This window comes from Mesitornis unicolor, unplaced genomic scaffold (assembly GCF_000695765.1).
Source record: "Mesitornis unicolor isolate BGI_N332 unplaced genomic scaffold, ASM69576v1 scaffold10292, whole genome shotgun sequence".
NCBI lineage: Eukaryota > Metazoa > Chordata > Aves > Mesitornithiformes > Mesitornithidae > Mesitornis > Mesitornis unicolor.
The window spans coordinates 45,770-69,440 of NW_010171448.1; the positions used below are offsets into that span (position 1 = coordinate 45,770).

Sequence of the window (23,671 nt, forward strand, 5' to 3'; positions counted from 1 at the left end):
CATCAGCCATAGCAGAACTTCAAAAGCACCACGGGATTTTCAGAACTGGTCAGACCGCGGATTGAGAACAAGGCCAACGTCCTAGCACGGTCTATAATTAAACATTTCCGTTCTTATTTTGGAAAAAACAAACCAAAACAAACAGAAACTGCTTCTTGCTAAAAAGTTCTAAAAACAAGAGCCACTTGAGAGAGGACAATTCAAACAATGCAAAACGCTGCCAAAAGGGAAAAACCCAAGGCCTACATATGGTCTACACCTTCCTCCAGCAAAAAAACCTGCTCTGCATGATCCGCTGTGTTGAGCTTCCCATGTGTTTAAACATGCCAGAAAAGAAACCTGCACCACTTCACACCCCGCCTTCCAATAACAAAGTGCTGTGCATTACTAATGCAGCCCCTGAACAGGCTTATAAAATCCTCAGGGCTCCTCTAACAACATTTGCGGGTGTTGCCCTGGCATAGGAGGCTACTAAGGACAAGTCACCTAAATCTGTTCATCAAACATTTGCCATAAGGTCTCAACTTCTTATGCCATGGAAACATACACATACAAATAAACACCATTTCCCATCACACCCTCAGACATAAGCTCCCAGTGATGCTGTATCTCTTCTACTTAGGCGTATCATTGCTGTACTCTCAAACACCAGAGGTGATAATTAAGCTCCTTACAGAACAGGTCCAGCGTGGGGTAGCGTGAGAGGGTTCTCCTTGCAGTGACTCTGACGCCTATTGAGCAATGGGCCTCTCCATCAGCAGTTTCACCTCCAAAGACAAAATTCTGGCCGAAGTTACATGAGGGCTAGTGGTGTCAGCCCAGTGTCAGTGATGCTGAGCCCTGGAAAGCTTGGACACCACCTTTTTGGATCACAAACTGAAAAATGCTGAGACAGCAGCTGATTTATCCTTCTGGGCTAGATTTGCACTGGTGACTGAGCAGAACCCCTTCAGCCAGCCCCTGCAGCCCCCTTCTCTGACCTCCTCAAGTCTGCAGAACTCAACTATTGCTCCACACACACTTCAAGATGAAAAGTGCTGCTGTTGTTGGCAGAAAACACAACTAATTCCATCGTCTGGAGCATACACAGCTCTTTACTTCTAAGAATTCCACAAACCTCTTCCCCCCTCTACTCTGCCCTGGTGAGACCGCATCTGGAATACTGCGTCCAGTTCTGGGCCCCTCAGTTCAAGAAGGACAGGAACTGCTGGAGAGAGTCCAGCATAGGGCTACAAAGATGATCAAGGGAGTGGAGCATCTCCCTTCTGAGGAGCGGCTGAGGGAGCTGGGGCTCTTTAGTTTGCAGAAGAGGAGACTGAGGGGAGACCTCATTCATGTTTATAAATATTTAAAGGGTGAGTGTCACGAGGATGGAGCCAGGCTCTTCTTGGTGACAAACAATAATAGGACAAGGGGTAACGGACACAAACTGGAACACAGGAGGTTCCACTGAAATTGGAGAAGAAACTTCTTCTCAGTGAGGGTGACAGAGCCCTGGCCCAGGCTGCCCAGAGAGGCTGTGGAGTCTCCTTCTCTGCAGACATTCAAAACCCGCCTGGACGCCTTCCTGTGTAACCTCATCTGGGTGTTCCTGCTCCGGCAGGGGGATTGGACTGGATGAGCTTTGGAGGTCCCTTCCAATCCCTGACGGTCTGGGATTCTGTGAAACCGAAAGAACACTACGGTGTTGGACAAAACCGTGGGTGGATTCCCTACCCCATCAACTTACGATGGCCTTTGGTTGTGGTTTTTCCCGTTGAAGGCATTAAATGTCCATCTTGACCCACATAAGAGAAGCAGTGATCACTATGTGTACTTCTAATAATAAATCTATTCTACTTCTCAAAATTTTGCAGCAACCTTCAGTCTAAACCTTTTCCTCTTTGGTCCCAAGATGTTTCAGGGAATCTCTTCAGTCACTCTGAATTATAACTATGATAAGATATTCTTTGAATTATTTTTGATAATAAGTATTATTTTTTATTTCTGAGTTATTCTTCCTTAGATTTCTTTGCTTGCCAAGAATTCAGAAACGGCTGAAAAAGGTGAGCAGCTCCAAAGTCAGCTCTCCGTGAGGAACCACCTGGGCTGCTCTCCTTTCCTTGGCTTTCTGGGTGGGGAGGGATGTGTAAATGGCAGCAACTGGGATGAAGGTGGAGGAAAAAACCCAAAACCCACAAAAAAACTCCAGAAAACTACACCAATGAAGGTCTGCCAGGATTTAGATCTCGGCAGCAACTGGGACAAAGGTGGGGAAAAAACAAACCATCCAACCAAAACCCACAAAAAACCTCCAAAAATGACACCAATGAAGGTCTGCCAGGATTTAGATCTTGCCATTTCTTGAAGCGTCTTTACCTTCGCTCTTGCACTAGAAATACGGCCCCTGGGCACTCATGTGCGTTACTCTGATAGTAGCTACAGCTGTACAACTGTCACCCCCAAGGGTGAAGAAATTCACTGCCCCGTATGTGCATCTTTGTCCGAGAGCTGCATAGAGAAGGTACAGAAAGCAATGGCCACACACATCCTGGTAACTGGCATACAGCTGTCCAACCTTCTCCTTGTGCTAACTAATAGCATACTTGTCTGTAGGGTTAAATGTAATTGATGATTTCATTGAGCAGTTCCTATAAAATAGAATATTAACCAAACAAAACACGAGCTACCCCTCAATCTGTACTCGAACCAAAAGGGCAGAAAAGCCATTTCATGGATGTTAAGTGAAAACAGGCAACACTCTTCCTAACAAGAACACTCCCTTCTTGCTTTTCCTGAGCAGTCACCAGGTGGGTTAAACATAAAACCCAGTAAAACTTAGTGGGAAGACTCACATGAACTGAAACTTCCCTTCCCCATTGGATACCTACACCTTGGCCAGGGAACGTGGGCAGAGGAATAACACATTTTTATGGGACTGAGATTAAGCTGTAATCTTGATGTCATTCCAAATAAGGTGATAGGGACTGAATACACCAGTGTCATCCGGCTGAAACTTCTGATTTACCTATGAACTGTACACACAACTGGAGCATAAAGAAGATTTAAATACAACGCGGTGCCACTGAAACAAACAGTATTTAGGGGCAGCTCAATGGTAACCCACACATCTCATTCACAATACTATCACTGACATTTTATGCTCCTACTGTGATGGTTTTTTCATCCTAATAAGCGTTTCTGATGAGAAAAGACACCCGAGGGCGAGGAGTGAAGTCCAGCTCTGAGGCCTGGCTCTGCACTCCTCACTGCACGGCGAGGAGCATGCGATTAATTGACCGGTCACCAGAAAACAGCCACCCCTCACAGCCAGAGCAGTTGTGGAGTCTGGCCGAGAGCTGTTTCACATTGCGTACGTATATCATGAAAGAGTCTTACCTCAGTAAGAGCGTGCAGCTGTCCTTGATGCACACAGACACCCATAAACCTACAAAAAACAAGAAAAGAAAAGTGGTTTGGGCTATTCTCCCCCCCTCTTATTTTTTTTCCCTTTACAGAAACTAAGCTGATAAATAAGCAGTACTGGCTACGCCAAGAAAGAATGAAAAACAAAAACCCGCCTCACGGAGACTGCGTAGCTCAAGGTTGATTATTTAAAAATCTCATGAAACAAAATCATGTGTCTGCACTACAACATAATTTGAATTTGCAGTTCCAAGAGAGAACAGGAGACAGCGCAAATCAAGATGGAAAGTTACTCATTCGACTGTAAGCAAAGGCCACTATACAATGATTTACACAGCAAGGAACAGCCTGGCTTCTGTTTTAGGGAAGTTCAAACCAAGTAAATCCACTGCTGGTCCGCATCAACAGAAAATTACTTCCCTTTGCATTTTGCTGCTGAAGCACAAAGATGTTTCTTCCTATCCCATTCCGAAGCTCTCAGGGGTATGAGGGCACACAACGCGCAGCACACTTCCCCTCCCAGCCCCCCGTTTCCAACACTGGGACCCAAGCAGGTTTTGGTGGTGTTCAGTGTGTGTGCATCCCAAAGTGACCTACACTGCACAGGGCTCAGGCTCTGCTAACACCAATGATCACCACCCTTGGTTTTCTAGAAAGAGATGGAGAACGTGCTGTGCATGTAACATACGAGGAACAACTGAAAACAAGCTGAACAAGTGACAAAATGCAAAGTAATGTTAGTGGTAAACACCTCCCATGAGAAAGTGCAGTAAAACTTAAACCGTATGGACTGCAGAACCCTCCCTGCACAGTCAAATTATTGCTGCTTCTTAGATTAACTCATTTTCAGATTAATTCAGATTTCAGCAAGCAGAACCATGCGGTCTGACGTTTCCACAACATTCAGAAGTGTTCCCTTTGCAAGTAAAGGGTAGAAATGCATTAGTGTATTAGAGATGAGAGGGGAATCGTGTGGAGATCGGTCTGAAGGAAAAGGACCTTTTCTGTGCTCCAACACTTTTGAATCTAAAACCACAATTACGCAAGACACTGAAGCGCTGGTTCAGCTAAGCTGCTTTTGAGGAAATGAATGATCCTCACTGTTCTGTCCAACAGCTGACTGGCACATTACAAACAGCCAAAGGAAAGAATATAGGTAAGGTCCTTTGCATAAGCTGAGCCGTGGAAATCTGTTTTTGTAACCAAAGCAGCAGCGGGACCTTGACTTGAACGCCTATTGCGTGCTCTCACCTCAAATAATAGTCCCCAAATTAAACGTGCACGTTTTGATTTGAGTGAAAATCCAATTCCTCTTGTTTAATGCGGAACAAGCAGGTAGTGAGGGCAACGGGAAGGAGGGCTCCTTCAGATTCACCATCTCTGCTGTTTCCGAGTTTCACCTCATAAAACAATTGCATATGGACAGTTTGGTACCCAAGTTTAGAAATTCAGCTCCTGAGCCTAAGAAACCCAGACGTCTCCAGAGCAGAAATCTGTTTCCTCCTCAGTGCATTCTGAGAATGTCCAGAGCCATCTGGTGTTAATGGATTTATTCGGAAGAAAAATGGAAAACAAAATTAAAAATCCAAGATATCAGTTCCACTATTGGACAGCTTTTGAAAGTTATTTTCTCCTTTATGAAACAAGGTATTTGCAGTATTTTCCTTCAACAACAACAGAGGCTAATTAAAAATAATCATGTTTTCATCTATGTACCGACTCTTCCTTTGTAAAGGTGCACTACATTACTTACAATTAGCAGTTCAATCTGTTTGACTTAATGCTAAAATAGGAACAGAATTAAGGATTTACCAAAAACTTCTGTCAAAATTAAATTCCTGGTCTTGCCTTTACCAAACAGGAAAACTTTGCAGTCACTCAAAGACTGGGAGAGCTTCACTTGTTCTGCTTTTTCTGTTTTGGTCAAGGCGAGTCCCAGTGGAAACACATCCACTGCCTTCGTGAACATCCACTTCAGGCAGAAAGGACACACGGGCTCAAGTTACCAAGAGTAAGCACTCAAAAATTTGGAGACATTTAGGGAAACAGAAATACTTTTCTAACTTTAAATCAGAAATTGAAACAAAGCTCAGTCTCATGATCTCACGGAAAAAAGCTGGACATAAAGATACGTTTATAAGCCCCACATAGTTAGAAGTTATTACCCAGGCAAAGAGAAACCAGATACACCGATAAAGACAGAATTAATGAGTTTACAAGCAACACACTGAAACCATTTAAGCCTGGTGTCGAGAATCTCAGTTTTCAGACTGGAAAATACATCGATACAACAGACCCCTAGCGATCCAAGTTCCTGAAAACCCTCTCCGTAGCTGCTGCGTCGAGCAGTAACAAGCCTCTTGGTTAAGCCACGCACTGCTACAAAACCCTGCTGGAAAGCATTTCGCTGCAAGATAACACACGCAGCTGCTACCAGGACTTAGTTACCAAGTGAAATCTCAGTTTCTGAGATGGCAGGCGGTGTGGACAGGAAGCTGCCGTGCTGGCCCCGCACAGCTGAGGTGATTCCTGTTGGCCAGACGCGCCGTCTGCGCAGCCAAAACGCGCTTGTAGGTGAACTGCAGCAGAACTCTGCCTCGGCTGCCAGAGGTTACACTTCCTATGAGCATTTCCAGTTGGAAGCAGCTTCAGCGGCCAGACAGCCACAAACCAGGAGACTACTGCAGATTGAAGGAAGTTTCTTTTCAAGACAGCGTATCTGGCCTTATCAGGAAAGCTGAAGCGCTTCCAAAACGATGACGAGTGGTTGGAAAAGTTTCCCCAGAAGCCTCAAACATGAAGGATGCTGTTTGAGTCCACTCTAATAAATACAGCGCAGCGCGTTTATACCACAGAGTGTTTTCTGACGAACATCAGTGATGTTCAGACGTTTCTGTAAAGCGGGTTATTCCTCAGTCTGGCACACCTGCCCTGGACAAGAGCGAGGAGGTACCCCGGACATGTCTTGGTCAGGCAGAGCAGGTATCCAAACTGCCTTCAGTGCAGTCTGGGAGAAAATTCGGGACAGGGAAAAAGGAGACTAAGAGAGCTGTAACCTCAGCCTGCAACCTCTGCTTCCTTGATAAATCAACCACAACTCATATCCAGATGATGCAGCCACTGTGGACATGCAGACACTGAACACATGCTTCCCATTAGAACCACCCGACTGGGAAATATTCCTGTTGTGTGGATAATCCTGGGGCAGCTGCAGCCCAACAGAATAAATTGATGCCCTCTGAAATCTGCTGCTTGTGTGAGAAAATTCAACATTCTGGTGATAGCATTGAAAATAAGACACAAACCAAACACCAATGCAAAAGTCTCTCATACAAGCTCAGGAACACAGAGAAACAGGGTCAAGAGACAGATGCTTGTTTCTTTCCACTGACTGCTATTGGAGCAGGAGGAGGGTGAATAAGAACATAAAGTCTGTTTAAGACCTTAATGTCTTAGGCACCGTGCTGGATTAAAAATGTATTTTAAGTTTTCTACACTTGCATTTTGATTCAAGACAGAGGTAGAGCACTTCACCCACCCTTTCCATAACATATTACACACAACGCACACAGCCTCTCTTCTGCTGTCTTGTGAGCAGCATCACTAAAACACCCCTTTTTGACAACTCCATTACACACAGAGAAGTAAAAGTATTTTCCTTTTCTGTTAAAGCACTGTTCAATACAGAAGAAAGGAGGTTAGCAGACAAAAGCATCCTTCTGCCTCTTGTAATAAAGTCAATCACAAGTAATTTCACAAAAAGAAAGGTTTGACAGGAGAAAAAAATGCACAAAGACCCCCAAAAGCTGGTACCGTGTTTGCAGGGTGCTAGATTTGTCTGAAAGGAAATGAAATCAAGCTATCCTTGAAAGAAGTTCACGTAATATGCACACTGCTGGTTTATTTGTGCGTGTGTGTGCAAGAAGATGGATTTAATGGATGAGTCAATCTGCACGCTCACTGCCAAACACGCAGCGATACCTCCTGGTGCTCCCATGAGAGCACTTCAGACATAAGCCAAGGCTTCCCATGTACTGAATGTTGTAAATTAAGTCCCCACGGTACAGATTAAATCAATGCTTTTTCATGCAAACGGTAGTGATATTAAAGACTGAAATTCTATTTCAAAATTGAAGATGCACTGACTTAAGAGGCAGCACAGAAGACAGCAGCTGTGTTAGCACACCACTGCACTGGTGAAATGAGAAAAACACACCTGGAAGACATTATCAGAACCAGAAGACATCGGATCTCAGGCTGCAGCCCTAAGGCTCCTAGGACTGAGTCCTTTCCAGCCCTGTTTTCTTACTTCATCTGAGCAAAAACTCAGAACCAGCATTTAGAGAAGCAGCAAAGCAGGGAACATTGACGAGCAACACCAGACCTCTGATAACCCTGGTACCAGATCCAACCTCAGTCTTGAGCAGCACCGAGCTTTCAATGGGACACAAACTAACAAGGAAGTGCAGAAATGCTCGAAACCCTTGGTTCCCCATGCCCCAGCAATTCTAGTCCAAACACACTACTAGGAGGAGGAATCTCTTCCCTCTTACACATCACTGGGTTCACATAAACCAGGGAAGAGTTCTAGGACAAAAACATTGCCTCAGTTACAAATTTTAGGTATCAAAGCATTGGGATGTTCAAAACCATAACCACACACCAGATGAAGGAAGATTTCAGTGTACTACAATAAATTAATCACGGCTGCATCTGCCGGTCACACTGACTGACCTGCACACGTTGAAATAGGTGGAGAGCAGATTTGGGATGCCGTCAAGCCAGCACCTACCCACTTTCACCATTCTCCAAGCCGTCTGCTATCACAGAACCTCACAGTGCTCCACCTGCTGCAATTCACCACTGCCCAACACGACACCAACGTTTCAGCCCAAGAATCCACACGTTTCCTTATGGCAAACAACAGATTAGCACTAAGGAAAGCATCTTGTTCACTACAGCAAGTAGTCCTAGGGCTCACAGCAAATGAAAAGCTCAGGTGTACAGATATTACATCAAATCAGAGACCACCTTCAAGGCCTGTGGAGGAGACCCAGTGGCTGACCAACAAATCATTAAACTTGATGCTAGTAACAAATCATCTTAGTAATGTAAATAAAGATCTTCAAAGGACAGAAATAAAACAACATTTAGCAGCAAACTGAGGTAGCTCACGGTCCCTGCAATGAGGAAGGCAGAACGTCTTGCAAGAGAATAATTCCCTTTAAATACCAATACAAGCTTCACATTTCCAAAAACGATCCCAGAAAATGTTTCAACAGGAAAATGTTGTTGTAGGTACTACTTCATCTCCTTACTTGACACCACAATGCTTTCAACTCTCTACTATAAAAGCAAATTATTATCAAATGCTATTTTTAATCTGTTTCTCAAGTGGGAAATAGGTCCTCAACTAATTTTTATAACAGTAGTAGAAGCACCAATGATTTGCAGGTTTCTGAAACAAATGCAGACGTCTGCATGCATGTGTACCTATACAGGTACACACAGACACATGGGCAGGTCACATCTAAACAGGGCCAAATCTTCAGATGTAAAGGGACTGGAAACACTGCAGGAAGTGATTTTAAACCAAAATGACACGTAGCCAACACACAAAACCACCAAGTTACCTGCTAGAGAAGAAAAATCGTTTGGGTTTTTAACTGTGGATTATTATTCAATAAAATAAACTAAAGCTAAATAAAGCTTTCTCATCTGCATTTGCTGTAGAAATGCCCTTGCTGCCTGCAGCAGGGGTACCTACCTAAGGAAAAGTCAGTATTTCTTACCAGAGAACCAACCCTCTTTGAAGAAACCTCAGATCGAGTGATTCATAGAGCAAGTGCAGCTTACTCTTCAAAACAAATTACGCGAAGACCAAGCTTTTCTATTTCAGTCATTTATTTCTTATGTATTTGCTCCTAACTGCTGAGTTGAACACAAAATAGAAAGATTTCTCTGTCCATCCTGTGTAATAACAGGGAGACCAACCGGAATCAAGACATCAGTGCTCTTTCTTCAGCACCATCTGTGTGCAGCACCACTGCCTTCAAATTACCCCAGGCTCTGAGGCCAGAGGATACACTGCTATAGCATCAATGTGATCTCTCAGGCATCACAGGGCATTGAAATGTCAGCAATTACTCAGATCTGAGCACAATAAGGTTTGTCCTCAGCAGCACCTGTGTAACTGCAGGCAAGGGGGGCAGGGTCACATGAAGCTGCAGCTGAACACTTTTTGCCTGTCCAAGTACCCCTTTCCTTGCCCTCACCCCTGCCTAAACGAAACACTTTCTTTTGAACAGAGTTGTAAAGCTGGGTGTTTTTAGAATAAGATTTATAAAGCACACAAGGCTGATAAAGAACCTGATGAAGCACACTGACTGCATGATCCTGGCAACACCAATCCTATGAAGTTCTTCTTTCCACAAACCTTACCAAAAGCAGCTCGATCACTGCCCAGGATCACAAGCTGCTTATTTAAGGATTCCGAGGGAAAGGAAGTGGTGGGCAGACACAAGAAACAATTCATGATCCTGAAACCTAAAAAGCCAGATACCTGACATCGTTAAAAACAAATCACCCAAACCAAAGGGAACAGTCAGAGGAGTTGCTTGAATCCAGCTCACCGTGCAGCAGAGAAAACTGAATTCTCCTTAGGGACAGATTGCTACAACCCTTGAATAAGCATACCTCGATAAACCCAATACAGTTCACTACGAATAAGAACCCTCTAAGTCCACAGGTTTTTGGAGCTTTAAGAAGAAAAAAACAGAAAACAGGCACAAATGCTTCTGATGTCTCATAGATACCGAGGGAAACAACCAAGCCAATATTGTTACACATCAGCCGACGAAGACTGAGCCAGGATTTCAAGGGTCAGCAAAGTTTTCTATACAGAATTTTAGGAGTCAGTACCATGCCTGTACTATTGAACAGTCCGGTGAAGAAGAGGAAAATAAGTTACTGAAAGTGCACTGTGTCTCCAGAAGTTTCCAGAAAGAGCTACACTACCTGTGACTATCAACATGGGTCCCAGCTGTGCAGCAGTAATTCTGGAGAACTGCTTATCTGGTGCTTCAAAACTCTCTATGTTATGGCTCCAAATAATTACGTTAATTGCTTGTCATATCTTCATAAAAGAGTAACCAAGATTGAAAAGATTCAAGGAATAACAAGATAGACACACTTTGGATTTGTATCCAGTAATCTACTGCAAAACAAGAGCTACCTCTTTCCTTCCAAGAGCAGATAAATCAGATTAGTTCAATTCCAGCTTCCCACCTTCAGTCCCTCTTATCCCAACCTTGTAATACTACAAGAAAGTGCTAAAAAGTAGAAAACAGACCTAAAAATGACGAAGCTATGGCACTTTGCATTATTAATCTGCAAGATTAGTAGCTGTAGATTATTTGAATGGTGTTAAACTGGCAATAATTTAAGTTCATGAAGAGAAGCCAGATTTCAGTCTTCATCTCATTTTACTGATTCATCAGAAATTTCTCATGTTAAAACTTGTTTTTTCTCTAAAATAAGTTACTCATTACTGGTAAACTCCAGATACCAAAACCATGTGGATTTTTCCATTTGCTCAAGTCTTTTCTTCCTCCTCCCCTTCTTCCATTAAATCAGAAGCTGATCCTAACCCATTCACAACAGACACAGCTATAACAGAAGTCTTTTTTTTAAAAGGCCATTGGAGAGCTCTACTAAAGACAACCAATCTTCCCGCAGTTCAGGAAAAAGCCAGCATACCTCAAGATGTTTGGATGCGAGAGCCTGTTCATCAGTTGAACCTCTTTCAGCATGTTTGCTCTGTTGCTGTTCAGTGTGTTCATCTTCAAAGCCATCACCTGGTCTGAGGTTCTGTGCCTTACCTGTAGGACACAAGCAAAAAACGGTAAGGATATGCAAGGCAAGACTGAAAAAGCAGTAGAGTTGCAGTACAACTTGGAGATCCTTCATGACATATGGCTTGATCTAGACTCTGATTTCTATAGGCTTTATTACACAGACTACTTTCCATAAGTACACTATCCAAACGCTACTATCAGCGAGGAGTTGCCATGATAACACAAGACTTGCCAAGCCTTTGAATTTCCTCGGAGTTGAGCATTCCCACAGGCATACCAGTGGTACTCACGGAAATGGTGTTCCCAGTATTTTCCTCCTACACCAGTACCTGCAGCTCAAACAAGATGCGTACTTCTCAAAACACTGAACCACTACCATGGTAAATCTATTCTGCTTATTGAGATCAGTTTAGAAAAGTCTGTGATGCAAGAATGTAAGACTCTCACCAGCTCTCCAATTTCAAACAGAAATGTCCATGATGCTGTAGGTCCATCCAGACTCCCTGCATTTTAAACTACAGCCTCTCTCCTGTTGTTCTGGGAGGCTCTGCTCCTCCTTCCCAGTAAGAGGCTCCTTTAGCTGTGGTCTGTGTTACAGAAAGACCTGAACTCATGATAAGCAGATGTGAGAAGAAAGCTGGGCATGTTTTCTGGAGATGATGCTCACTTGTAGGTCTGAAGCAGCAAGTGATCCCATTTTCAAGTTTTATTTGCACCCCGTATCTTCAAGATCAGTGGGCATATTTCAGCTACACGTTCTCACCTAGGCACAAAGCAGCATGAACTCAGCACAGGGATGCACTGGGAGGAACGGGTGTCCTGTTTCAGATGTGTGCCTGGCTTAGTGCTTCCGAGTTGCTTATTCCTGTCCTACTTTGAAGGATAAGGTAGCACTGGAAACATCCCAGTGAAGTGTGAGAAGCAGCAAGGGACTGAGTGAGTAGAAAAACAGCCCACAGATGCTTTTTCTCCTGCTTCCTCCTCACTGCCCATGTACATGAGCTCCTCGGATGCCTCACCCACCGTCACCCTGTAATCCCAGTGCAAGGAGGATCAGAGAAAGGAGGTGGAGGAGGATATAGAAACCAGCGCTGAGGACAGAAACCCACAGCAAGCTCATAAGCACGGGGCTCCTTTCAGTGGCAATATTGGCTTTACAATGAAACTGGTCCAACTACAGCTTGAGTGCGTTATACCACGATCATCTAGAACCCTTCTGCACACAACCTGTCTTGCCTGTTTGGCTTGCTTATTGGTTTTAAAGCAGGATGACTGCATGTTAAGTTGATGAGGTTTATTGTTACTTGTCAGGTTTCTTGTGTCTATTGTGTCCCTTCATTAATTTTTAATTTCATGCAGCTTTTGCATACCCAGCCTATTTGAAAGAACAAGCTAAGCTGGACCAGTCAGTATCTAAGTACAGACTTTTAAAACATACATTTTAGCTACATATTCATTTTATTAGCAGTAATGCCTTGGCTGAGGAACATAAATTTTAAAAATGCTTTCACAGACTTAATGCAAGATTGGTTTCAACAACGCAAATTTAAATTAAGGAAAAAAGGACCATTTAAAAGCTAAATCAACACACTTTCTCTGGGAGGAGGGTTAGGAATCCTGGGTGTTGTGGTGGAGTAATTTGAGGTTTGCAGGGAATAGAAGAGAGTTTTCAAGAACTCCTGCAAGCAGAGATGCTCTGAACAGAACCTCCTCTCCACTAACACAGAAGCTTCAAGGTGTGCCAACAGGGAACAGACAGAGGTAGAAGGTGAGCAGGAGCTCAGATGGAGTGCGGTTTTAAACGGTATTTGCTTTCTCATTAACTCTGCTTTCTACCTCTTCATTTCCTGCCCATTTCTATAATTCACTCGGTTCCATGCCAAAATTTCAAGTCCTCCTTTCTCAACCCTGAGGTAAAAGTAGAGCCCTATCTAAGACCTCCCTTGCTCTCTGCCTTTGCCTGTTCTGATCTCTTCTCCTGAGCTAGGGAAGCCTCAGCAAAGAAGGTGGGTAGGTTTCTGGAGCACTGTCCCCTGCAGGCTGCATGGATTTTCAGGTCTGATACGCAAGAGCAAGTGGTTGGCAACTGCTTCTCAAAATCCACATCCAGAGAAAACTGAGCAGCTTTTGCTAAGACAACATCTTTCAGCCTCCGTTTCAGAAGGATACTCCCGGAGTCTTTTCAGTCCTGATAGACTGAACGAGGTTCTACGGAGTCTGGGTTTTTTGTTCATTTGTTCTATAAAATCATTTTCCCCATGCTTGGAAATAGCTCTGATTTCTAGCACCTGTCTGTGTAACTGGTCTCTAAACAGCACCCAACACCGCACTGCGTTTTGTTTCACTTTTAGGGACACTGAAGTAACGTCAGCAATTTTATTGGAACTTCTGTACACTGTTCTGATGTCGGAGGATGTCTTTCTATCAAATCTGATAGAACAGCCTATTGGCTGATTTTCATTACCTAATGAAATCAGAGAAGACAAGGACTCTTCCCTCTCTTGCTAGCCACCCTTTAAGCAAGGAGGGAGAAGCAGAACTGAAGGTGGGAGTGCCTCTTCTCAAGAGGACAGTACCCAGTATTATGAACAAAATCAAACAGCAGTGTCTATAATATGGAACACAACACTGATCACCTGGAGCATACACAAGGTTATTGTGTTCCCTCCTCTGAAGCACTGCCGGCAAGCAGCATTTCTGTGGCAAGAAGGGACTGCCAACAGGGGACAGACAGCTCCAGCCTTTAAGGTTTCAGTCAAGCTCTGGACCATTTACTTAGAAGGAGCTACACCATCCCCTGTGCCCTGTGCCCACTTACCTGTCAGTCACACCCTAGACAAAAGCTGCGTCTATTTTGCCACCCCTTGCCAAAACCCTTCCACCGTTTAGTTTTAAGCCTTCATCTCCTTTCAGGCCACCTCTGCGCTATGAAAGCATGGAAGTGATGTTGCAACCACCTGACTACTCCAGAAGGAAAATGAGTAAATATTTTGGAAGTATTGCTGATCCAATTTAACATCTGTTTACAAGGCAGTTTGCCTCGGGCATGTGCCTGTATACACAACACAAAAAGCCATTCAGTCATGCAACCCAAACCCTTCACTGATGCAACCAGCAGATTGCTGTAAAGCTTTTAAAGCTGTTGACATTATTATTAATTAGGCTTCCTTGCATGTCAGACCAAGTAACCTTTCAGTGATGTCTGGATGATCATGTCTCTGCTTGGAACCATCCTGACAATCCTACAGCTGCTCTCCCGTGCTGCTCTGTACCCGCTTGGGACTGCTCAGCCTGCTTACCTATGTGTTTCCATCTCCGAGGCCGCAGTAACTACACCTTGCCTCCCTGGTTTATTGCTGGCAGGCAGTGAAACCGGCCCTTTGCACTCTGCTGCTTCTAGGAGCAGAGTACTCTGCAAGTCCTTTGACCCAGCCATGGGTACTGCCTGCTCACGGAGCCTCCAACCCAGGTTCTGACCCTGGACCTTACCTCTTCCTTTAGAAAGTGGGGAGAAGTAGAGCAAGTCATGGATGCAAGCACAGAAATAGTGATGTATTTTAAGGAAATCTCATAGCAGTGATTGAGTAGGGCTGACAGGCAAAAGAACCAGTTGCTATTTAAACACTGTACCAAGTTCACACGAGGAGTATCCTGTAAAAATTGGTGGGTTTAATTTTCAGCTTGCTGCTTAGCTATAGAAATTATTATTATTAATAAACTCTAAATATAATTTAATCAGTTGTTTAAGTCATACAGCTATGCTGGGGTGTTCTGAAAATCCACACACTTACATTATTTCCACTTATTGCCCGGACTGAAGAGGGAGAAGTGTTTACGCAGCAGCCCAAATCTACCTTGATTTAACCTTTCACAAGGCCTTTTTGCCCTTTACTATTAACTATACCTTTCCAGGTGTCCTTGTAATGAGCATCTGAAGAACATGTCCTACCACTGATGTTATATCAATCTGCCAGTACAGTTTTTCACTGCATCTTCACTATTTCCCAGCTATGCAATCATGATTTAGAAGTATTTTGTCACTGTTCTCTCCCATAACTGTGTTTAATTGCTTCCCAGTTCCTCACCTTCCTCTCTTCTAGTATCCAGCCTCGCTCCTTTATATCCACAGATCTTGTACAGCCTACAACATAACGTTATGTTGCCTCTCTAGCTCCAGTACTCACACCAATTCTTTCTGCATTCTCTTGCACACCTCAGTCTTCATCTGGCCATTTCACCTGTGCGTTTCCTGCCATGTGTTCAAAGCACCATTTCAAAAGCAGCCCTCCCCCTTCCTCTTTTCTGGTATCCAGCCTCGCTCCTTAACTATATCCACAGATCTTGTACAGTCTACAACATAACGTTATGTTGCCTCTCTAGCTCCAGTACTCACACCAATTCTTTCTGCATTCTCTTGCACACCTCAGTCTTCATCTGGCCATTCCACCTGTGCGTTTCCTGCCATGTGTTCAAAGCACCATTTCAAAAGCAGCCCTCCCTGGCCCAAATACACACGACAGCAGAAGGAATCTTCAAGAAAAAGAGTTCTGCTCAGCTGTGTTTTATTCAAGTCTTTCAGCCAAGCCATCAAGTCACCACACTCAGACAAACACTAATGCATAAAAAGAATACCTAAACTTCATGTGTGATTGAAGACAGCTCCCTTTAATTGAGAAGACAAACCTGTTCAGCTCAAATCATGCTGTCTGTAAAACTGGAATCTCAAATGTTTCTCTGAATATTAAAATATACCCACAGTCAGATACAGACATCTGTAGTAGTGATGCTTATATCAAGTCTGATATAAAAAAAAAGCCCGACTGAAATCGTGACTCCACTAAAAACAGTTGAGAAACACACAGAAGCAGTTTACCACTTTTCCTTTACCACAAAGGCTTCGTGTTGGCCATTAAACAAAGATTCTACTTCCATAACTTCAGCACAGTAACAAGTTCAAGTACAGCATATTCCACACCTACAGCCAAAGGAGTTTTCCAAATTTTTTGCCAAACTGAAGTGAATTTACAGTTAATGAGACAGCAGCACCGTTGATGCTTTGTAAATCCATTTGTGTGTGCCCAAGCCCCCTCCGTTTTCCTTTTGTATTGTATTTTTATTCATTGCCCACTGCGATGTAGCACCAGGGCCCAGAATACAGCGTCCATTTATTTTAAACAAACCACTTATTGATAGGAAACTGCGTATCTCTGCCATTAACTTGATCTCAATCAAATCACGAAGGCAAAAAGAGACTACAGTCTTATTTCGAGAGAAAGCACCAATTAATCAGGAGGCTGTTGTTCCACAGTTGGAGATGAGATATAAACAGGCACAGCCTGGGCGGGGAAGTCCTTGGGTTTTGCAGCCAGTTCAGCACAATGTAACCATATAAAATTCCCTCAGCAATGCAGGAGAAAGAACATGGACCCAGCCCTTCAGTACCAATAAAGAAAATGAGGAAGAGCCTTAATTGTGTTGTTATGCCACAACCCGAGTGTATAGCTCAAGTGTGTACTTTATACCCGAGTCTAATGTCGTAGTCAGAAAAGAAATACTGAGTTTCAAGTATGGAACTGGGAGCTTAGTCTTCATTTTTAATATACTTTAATGTATTTAATATCTAATATTAATAATATATTCATATTTATAATGAGAGCAAACTTTTAATGGTCCCAAGTTGGAGCACAGGAGGTTCAAGCTGAAGATGAGGACAAACTTTGTGAGTGTGAGGGTTATGGAGCATGGCCCAGGCTGCCCAGAGAGGTTGTGGAGTGTCCTTGTGTGGAGACACCCAAAGCCCTGGCCGTGTTCCTGTGTGACTGCTCTGGTGATCCTGCTCTGGCAGGGGTTGCACTGGGGGAGCTTTCCAGGTCCTTCCAGCTCCTCGCATTCTGTCATTTTAATAACATGGTTATCTCACCAGCTCATTGCACAGCCCTGGGCATTCTCCTTCACTAACATTTATTCCCTCTTTACCTGTATCTATACAATGGAGGTGATATTGCTGTCTACCGGCCAGAGAAACTGGAAATTTGCCATCTGCAAATGACCACTGTAACATCCAAAGATTATATATAACCAGATACTGTACTTGTGTCCTTATTTTCCCATTTAATTGTTAATACTTAGCGCTAGATACTTCCCAGGTTACTATGGATTTACCCTGTATGAAGGATGATGGTATTTACATAATCTGCAAAGGCATTTCAGGTTGAGTTTTCCTGACGTACAACTGCACCTTCACTCTTTTACAGTGTATGAGAAGTTTGGTACTGAGCACGCAGTCTCTCCACGGTACCAATGATGCCAACATCGCTATTTATGCGATCTGTTGGGTTTGTTTTCAAAAATCTGTGTGGGAACCTTGAGAGAAAGTTTTGTTTTGGGCAGAAATAATTTCCTTACGTTTCCTTTATAAATCTTTCAAATAAAGGGCTAAGGAAGTCAGTCTCACATTTCAGAACAGAGCCTGCTGGCACACAAATATTGCCACTGTAACAACAGCCACAGCACTAGGACTTGACCACAACCACAAATAAGAAGAGAGTAGGGAGTATGAAGGAGCTACATTTTACTTCCTTGAGGATACTCACGTTTTTACACATTGCTACGTTTAATAACTTCAGGCTATAGCCAAAACCAAAGATACTTTCTTGTTACTTAACTGGTCTTCTTGAGCATTAAATTCTCCTAGCAAAAAAGTAGCTCATTAAATACACCATTCTCCTGTGTCTCCTTGTCAGCACCAGCGAGGAAGCACAAGAATTGGATGTGCAGCACTTACTGCAGGGAACTGCTGTGCAAGTTCCAAGCTGTCACTGGTGACTCGGTGTAAGCCGTGCTGTCAGCTACAGAGCAGAGCTGTCTCAGGATCAGCTCCTCCATCGGATGGTTCACAGCTCTGTCCTCTCCTCAACTCCTAACCCACCAAGACCACCAAACACAAGTCCCCAGCTGCCCAGCACCACAGGCCATGCAGCCGCCCCGCTGCAGTCCCAGGCTGTGACAAGTGCAGTGATGGGTCAGCAGCCCTGGTAACTCCCGAGGGGAGGCCCTACAATTTGGGTAGGGTCTACTGGGAACAGGACATTTTGGATTACTTGTGTGCAGAATTCCCAGCAACTGGGGAAGTAAAGACTAACAGAAGCCACATCACACAGGTTTTGGACTTCCTTCCTCTAAACATTACCAAGAGCTACTAAGGGGCTATGAGGAAGCATTCCCCATGGCACTACAGATCTGAGACCGTAACATCACCTCCTCTGTGTTACTGCCATTGCTAATAATTCGCACTTTTCCCTTGTGGATTTCACGTTAGTAACACATGCATGTGTATTACCATCATACACATTCTCCAGACACAGGCAGTGCAAACCAACACTGGACTCTCTAACACACCCCCTCCCAGATCCAGTAAAGAAGTGCTCAGAGGTGTGTCACGCTGATCCTAGTGATGTCCTCTTGTTCTCCAGGCGCAGTCACGTTAACACTGGACACAGGCCAGTGCGGTTATTTGAAGAACAGTAAATCAGCACCTGTCTCTCAGTACCAGCTATGAATGGGCTTACACAAATGTGCATGTTTGCCAGCTGGCAAAACGCAGAAAATCCGAGAGCTGCCAACCCAGCACATCTCCATCCAGAACAAAACCCTACACAGATCATTTAACTGCGCTTGAGAAATTATTACAGAAAACAAGACAAAAAGCCCACAAACATTTCTGTGCCAAGGGCACCTTGCCACTTGCTTTGCCCCTGGGAAACTGGGCAGCGATACTCAGATTGGCACAACTCTCCTTCCAGAAGAAAACCAAGGGCCCAAAGGAGCCTGAACTCCAGAAGTCACTGTACTAAACACAAAGTCCAGCCGAGGGTTCTCTCCATCGCAAGGCCCCACTTGTTCCAGTATCAGAGTGCCTTTCTGTTGTTGACAGGGTTTGTGAGCGTTCTCTGTGCTCGTGAGGACAACAGAGACCTAACTCGGACGTTCAACTATCAGCTGCTCAAAGAGGGTTAGAAGAAGAGGCCAAGTTTGCAAACAGGTGATACACACATTTTAAAATAGGCAACTTTACATCGATTTACATTCATTTTTTTGATTGAGTATTCTTTTAGTATCATTTGTTTCAATTGTTTGTTTGTTCCAGCTTTTTACTACAGAAAAAGCCCCATTACTTTGAGGGTACAATGCTAGTTCTGCCACATCTTCCAAAGATGTCTTTCTTTTGCCACGTTTGTTAATCTGCTTCACTCAGTACAGCTTTAGCCTTTACTCGCAGTGATGCCAAGTACGGCTGTAGGAAGAAGTATCACCAAGATAGGATTTTGAACATCTTCTTAAATGTTTTCAGCACCACCAGAAAAGGCAAGGGTTTCATTGGGTCTGCTACCTGGTGACAGCTTTTGAGTCACTCCCAGTGTTTCCTCAGCTGCTGTTAAAGGTGATTATAACATAAGTATCTTAAGACTTCTAGCAAGAAAATAAGTAATAATAAAGACTTAATTCAGATACCAAATGTGAAATAGCTCTCCATTCTACTTGGTATTCCAAACTATTCTCAATTCTGCTAAGTGTAAGAGTGCCTTGCAAGTCAGACAGGTAGCTCTGAGTTTTAATGACACTCACACAAGTAAGCAACACTCACATAAGTATTTTGTCCTGGTTGTGCAGTCCATAAAGAACAAGGCAGAGCAGTTTTTTAACTCTTATAGTAACGATCCATTGGACTAAGGTCTATTTATTACTACTACTCACCACAGCCTATGCCCTATAAAAGCACTGGCTAATTAAGTGACAAGGACTAGGATGACAGTGACTTGGCACCTCAATAGCCAAAATATCACTAGCAAGATGAAGACAACTGTCTGGTTCAGTGGTTACCATATAAACTCCTAGCAGTTGGTAGAAGGGTTCCAAAAGGCTGATACACACATCAGTGTGAGATACACACATGAGAGTGAAACAAATCCAACTTCTAAGGCTTGTACTTTGACTAAGAAAGCACCAGCATCCTCAGGATTTGTGTCTCATCTCATTTTCAGAATGGTGCTGCTTCTTACTCCGGACAGGTATCAGAGCAGAAAGAGCCTGATGAGAACCACCCAGCTGATATAACTCAAGCTTGAAATGAACTTTTGAAGTTATTCTGGCATTCGTGGCCAGTTTATTTAACACAGAGTGCCTGTATTCCCAATCAGACAGTTAGTGGCATGTTTTAACACTGCAGCTTCACATAAGAGATCTTTAAGCCTCAAATATCTTGCTCCTGTCATAGCAAGGTGAAAGAGTTTCTTCCACTAGTCAAACAGGGAAGATTTTCAGCTGAAAACTGAACCCCATTGAAATAAGAAAGGAGAGCAAAAGGCATGTGTGGACATGAAGCTTTGCTGCCCGTCTTTCACCAGGCGTCACATCACACAGGGAGGGCAGCGAGAACCGCAATGGCAGCATCCCACTGCGACAGCCTGAGAGGAAATTGAGAAGAGGAACACCACAGCACACCTGGGCGAGGGAAGACACGTACTGCTCACTCGTAACATACATCCAAGCCTACAAGACCACACGTTAGATCTGCATAGCCAATATGCAGAATAATCCACTAACTCATTCCCTACTCATTTTCCAGCCTACGAGGATTTCTTCTGCCACTCTGTGCCATAAGCAGAGTCTGAAATACCGAATTCTGCCTGATGTAGCAACACCAATCTCGAGGAGCAAAAACCCAAACACTTCAGGAAAAAAAAATACAATCATCCAGACCATCAGATTCCAAAATTGTGGCCTTAAACTGTTGGTGTCTCTGTGTTACTCAACAGCTTGCCAAGCTTAACCAAGAACATTCAGAAAAAACCCAGGATGGCTGCAGACATCACCAGTGATCCAACAGCAAAGAGAGGACAACTTCCAGTCGGTGAGGCTGTCCCACTGCAAGTTCATTTTTAAAACTAAACACAATTTCTATTACAGCTTCTGGCCATCTGGCCATACGATGCCTTTTTCCACTACACTGAAGAGTGCCTTCAGACAACTGCTTTTCCTTGTAGGTCTGCACAGGCACTGCAACGACATCATTTCTATACACCAAACACGTTAAGACTGAAGTCATTCACTGAATCACTTTCTAGTTATTAAACCAGGTTAAACTGTTTGTTTTTCCCCACGTGTTGTCACCAAGTGTTACAGATCTCCAGCTTTAGAAAAGTCAAATACCCAACGTTGAAAAAGGATGTAATACATACAACTAGATGGCTTCCTACAAACACTTCATAGGGTAACTGAACTAAAATACCTTTTAAGCCATCAAACAGTCCCACAAACATCAAGGTTACTGTGTGATCTCACCTCTACTGTTTCACACAGTTTTTGAAGAACACCTACATTTGTTCAGGCCCCTGATCAGGCTGCTAACTCCAAGGCAATCCAAGAGGATCCTTTCCTAGTGCAAACCTTCTACTAAATGTTCAAAACACCACACTAGAAAATGAGAGAACTTGCAAACTGAAGCAGTAAGGACAAAGAAGCGTGAGATAGATTTGAGGTTTCCTGTGAAATTTCACGTTATCAGCTGACTGCTACTTCAGTGCTGCCTTCAGAATATTTTTAACCTGAACACCAGAAATACTTCCTTAGGAGTTACACAGAAAAATAGTTCTGTTGTACTTCAAATTTCTAACTCAGCGTTACTATTTTGTTCCTTAAGACAAAATTGCAACCATTCTAAATAGAGGAAGTATGAGGAAAGCAGACAGAGATGCTTTCTCACTTCCTCGGTAGGCTTTTACCATCCCTATGCCAAGGGTTTCTGCCCTCCCAGCTCAACCAGACACAGGGGCTGTTCACACATCATCTTCACAGGAAGCCACAGCAGTCTCATCTACGGCTGGAGGCTTTTTGGTCCGGTGTGGCTCATGATGCAACCACTCCTCTTGCTCCATCAAATGGATTCTTTGGAGATACCCTGGAGTTAGTATCTCCCATTGTAGTACTCTCTACTATCAGCTTTAAACAACAGGCTAAGGAGATATTCATGATGAATGACAGATAAAGCTGCTTTTGCCCTGGGACGAAAGGATGAAGAGCAAGATGACAGAGGCTTTTCCAACTCTACGCTTTTCACTCCACAAATCTATAAAGCAAGAGGAAAAAAACCCACACACAAAGATGTACAGTGAGGTAGGAAGGCCTAAATGGCAATAACAATGCCAGAGCTTGGCACAAGCAAAATCTGCAGAAAGTCATTAGTTTCCAGGAATAAAAATAAGTGCAGTTTTCTCCAGTACACTACTAACGACAAGAGGAAAACTCTTTTGCTACTACACTGTTAGGCTGGGGACACGATACAAGGTCATACACGCACTGTATTAACCAAACTGTGGTTCCAGCAACACTAATGCTTATATACAACTACCACCATAAAAACTACCTACACAGAATCAGTCTTCCTATCATCCTTTACACAAAAACCACACAAACGTTCTGCCATATTAAGTTATTTCATTAAGATATCACCTTGAAGGATGTAATTTTGGCCTCAAGTCTGGTGACAAAGCAACGAAACTGTTGAAAAGCAAAAGGCAAAATTGTATTAAGAAACAAATTCACCCCCCAATTTGGTATCAACAAAAACTTTTTCCTGTTGTCAGTGTTCATGTTGAGTTTTGAAATAATAATCAAAAGGGTATGTCAGGATTAAGAAGAGTTTCTCTTCAGTTGGAATGCCCAGAATCTGCTCGATTTATCCTGACATCCAGACGAATTTGGGGGAAAGGGATTGGTTTGACAGTGCTGAAGGCTGCCATCCCATTTCTGCAGCATTTATGGTACACACAGAAGAGTCAGTGAGAACTGGCTGCTAGAGCCCCAGGAACGTGCTGGGCATTGCCCTGCAGCAGGGAGCTCCACACCAGTTCTGCTCTTGGCCACGCTGCAATGACTGGCAGCAACGCACTCACTCACATTTAGATTTAAACACACTGACCGTTCAAGTATTGCAGTGCCTGTTCATCTGTCAAAAGCCAAGTTAAGAGAGATTTCAGCTCTGGAAAGCGCTCCCTGCAAACTCTGAGCCACTGGTTTCCAACACCTTTTCCACTGGCATTTTGCTGAGCATGGACTGAAAACCAAGCAGCAGCTCCCCTGCTTTGAATTCAGATTCTCTTACCATTTTTCCACACTTTTTCCATGTCCTTTTTGCAATCATACTCTCCTTTAAGTTTGAATTTGCGCTCCCTTCTCTTCATTCTCATTTATAACACTACTCAAATCTCCTTCCACTCATTCACAGCCGTTTTACTCTCGAAAGAAGCCTCCATTGACACGATGTGTCACTAAATGCCACAGGAAAACTGAACCCCTCGTCAGCAATGAGTTACCAGGAGAGTCAATAAGCAAATAGACAGGACCAGCTGTAG

General features: G+C 43.6%; 1 protein-coding gene across 1 annotated transcript in view; it reads right to left on the reverse strand.

The window, feature by feature from the left end:
- TESK2 (testis-specific kinase 2) overlaps positions 1–23,671 on the reverse strand; it is a 64,616-nt gene that overhangs the window by 35,978 nt on the left and 4,967 nt on the right. The window contains exons 2-3 of the mRNA XM_010180045.1: positions 11,164–11,285; positions 3,379–3,427 (exon numbers count right to left, since the gene is read on the reverse strand). Coding sequence (XP_010178347.1) covers positions 3,379–3,427; positions 11,164–11,285 — 171 coding nt within the window. The remainder of the gene's footprint in view (positions 1–3,378; positions 3,428–11,163; positions 11,286–23,671) is intronic.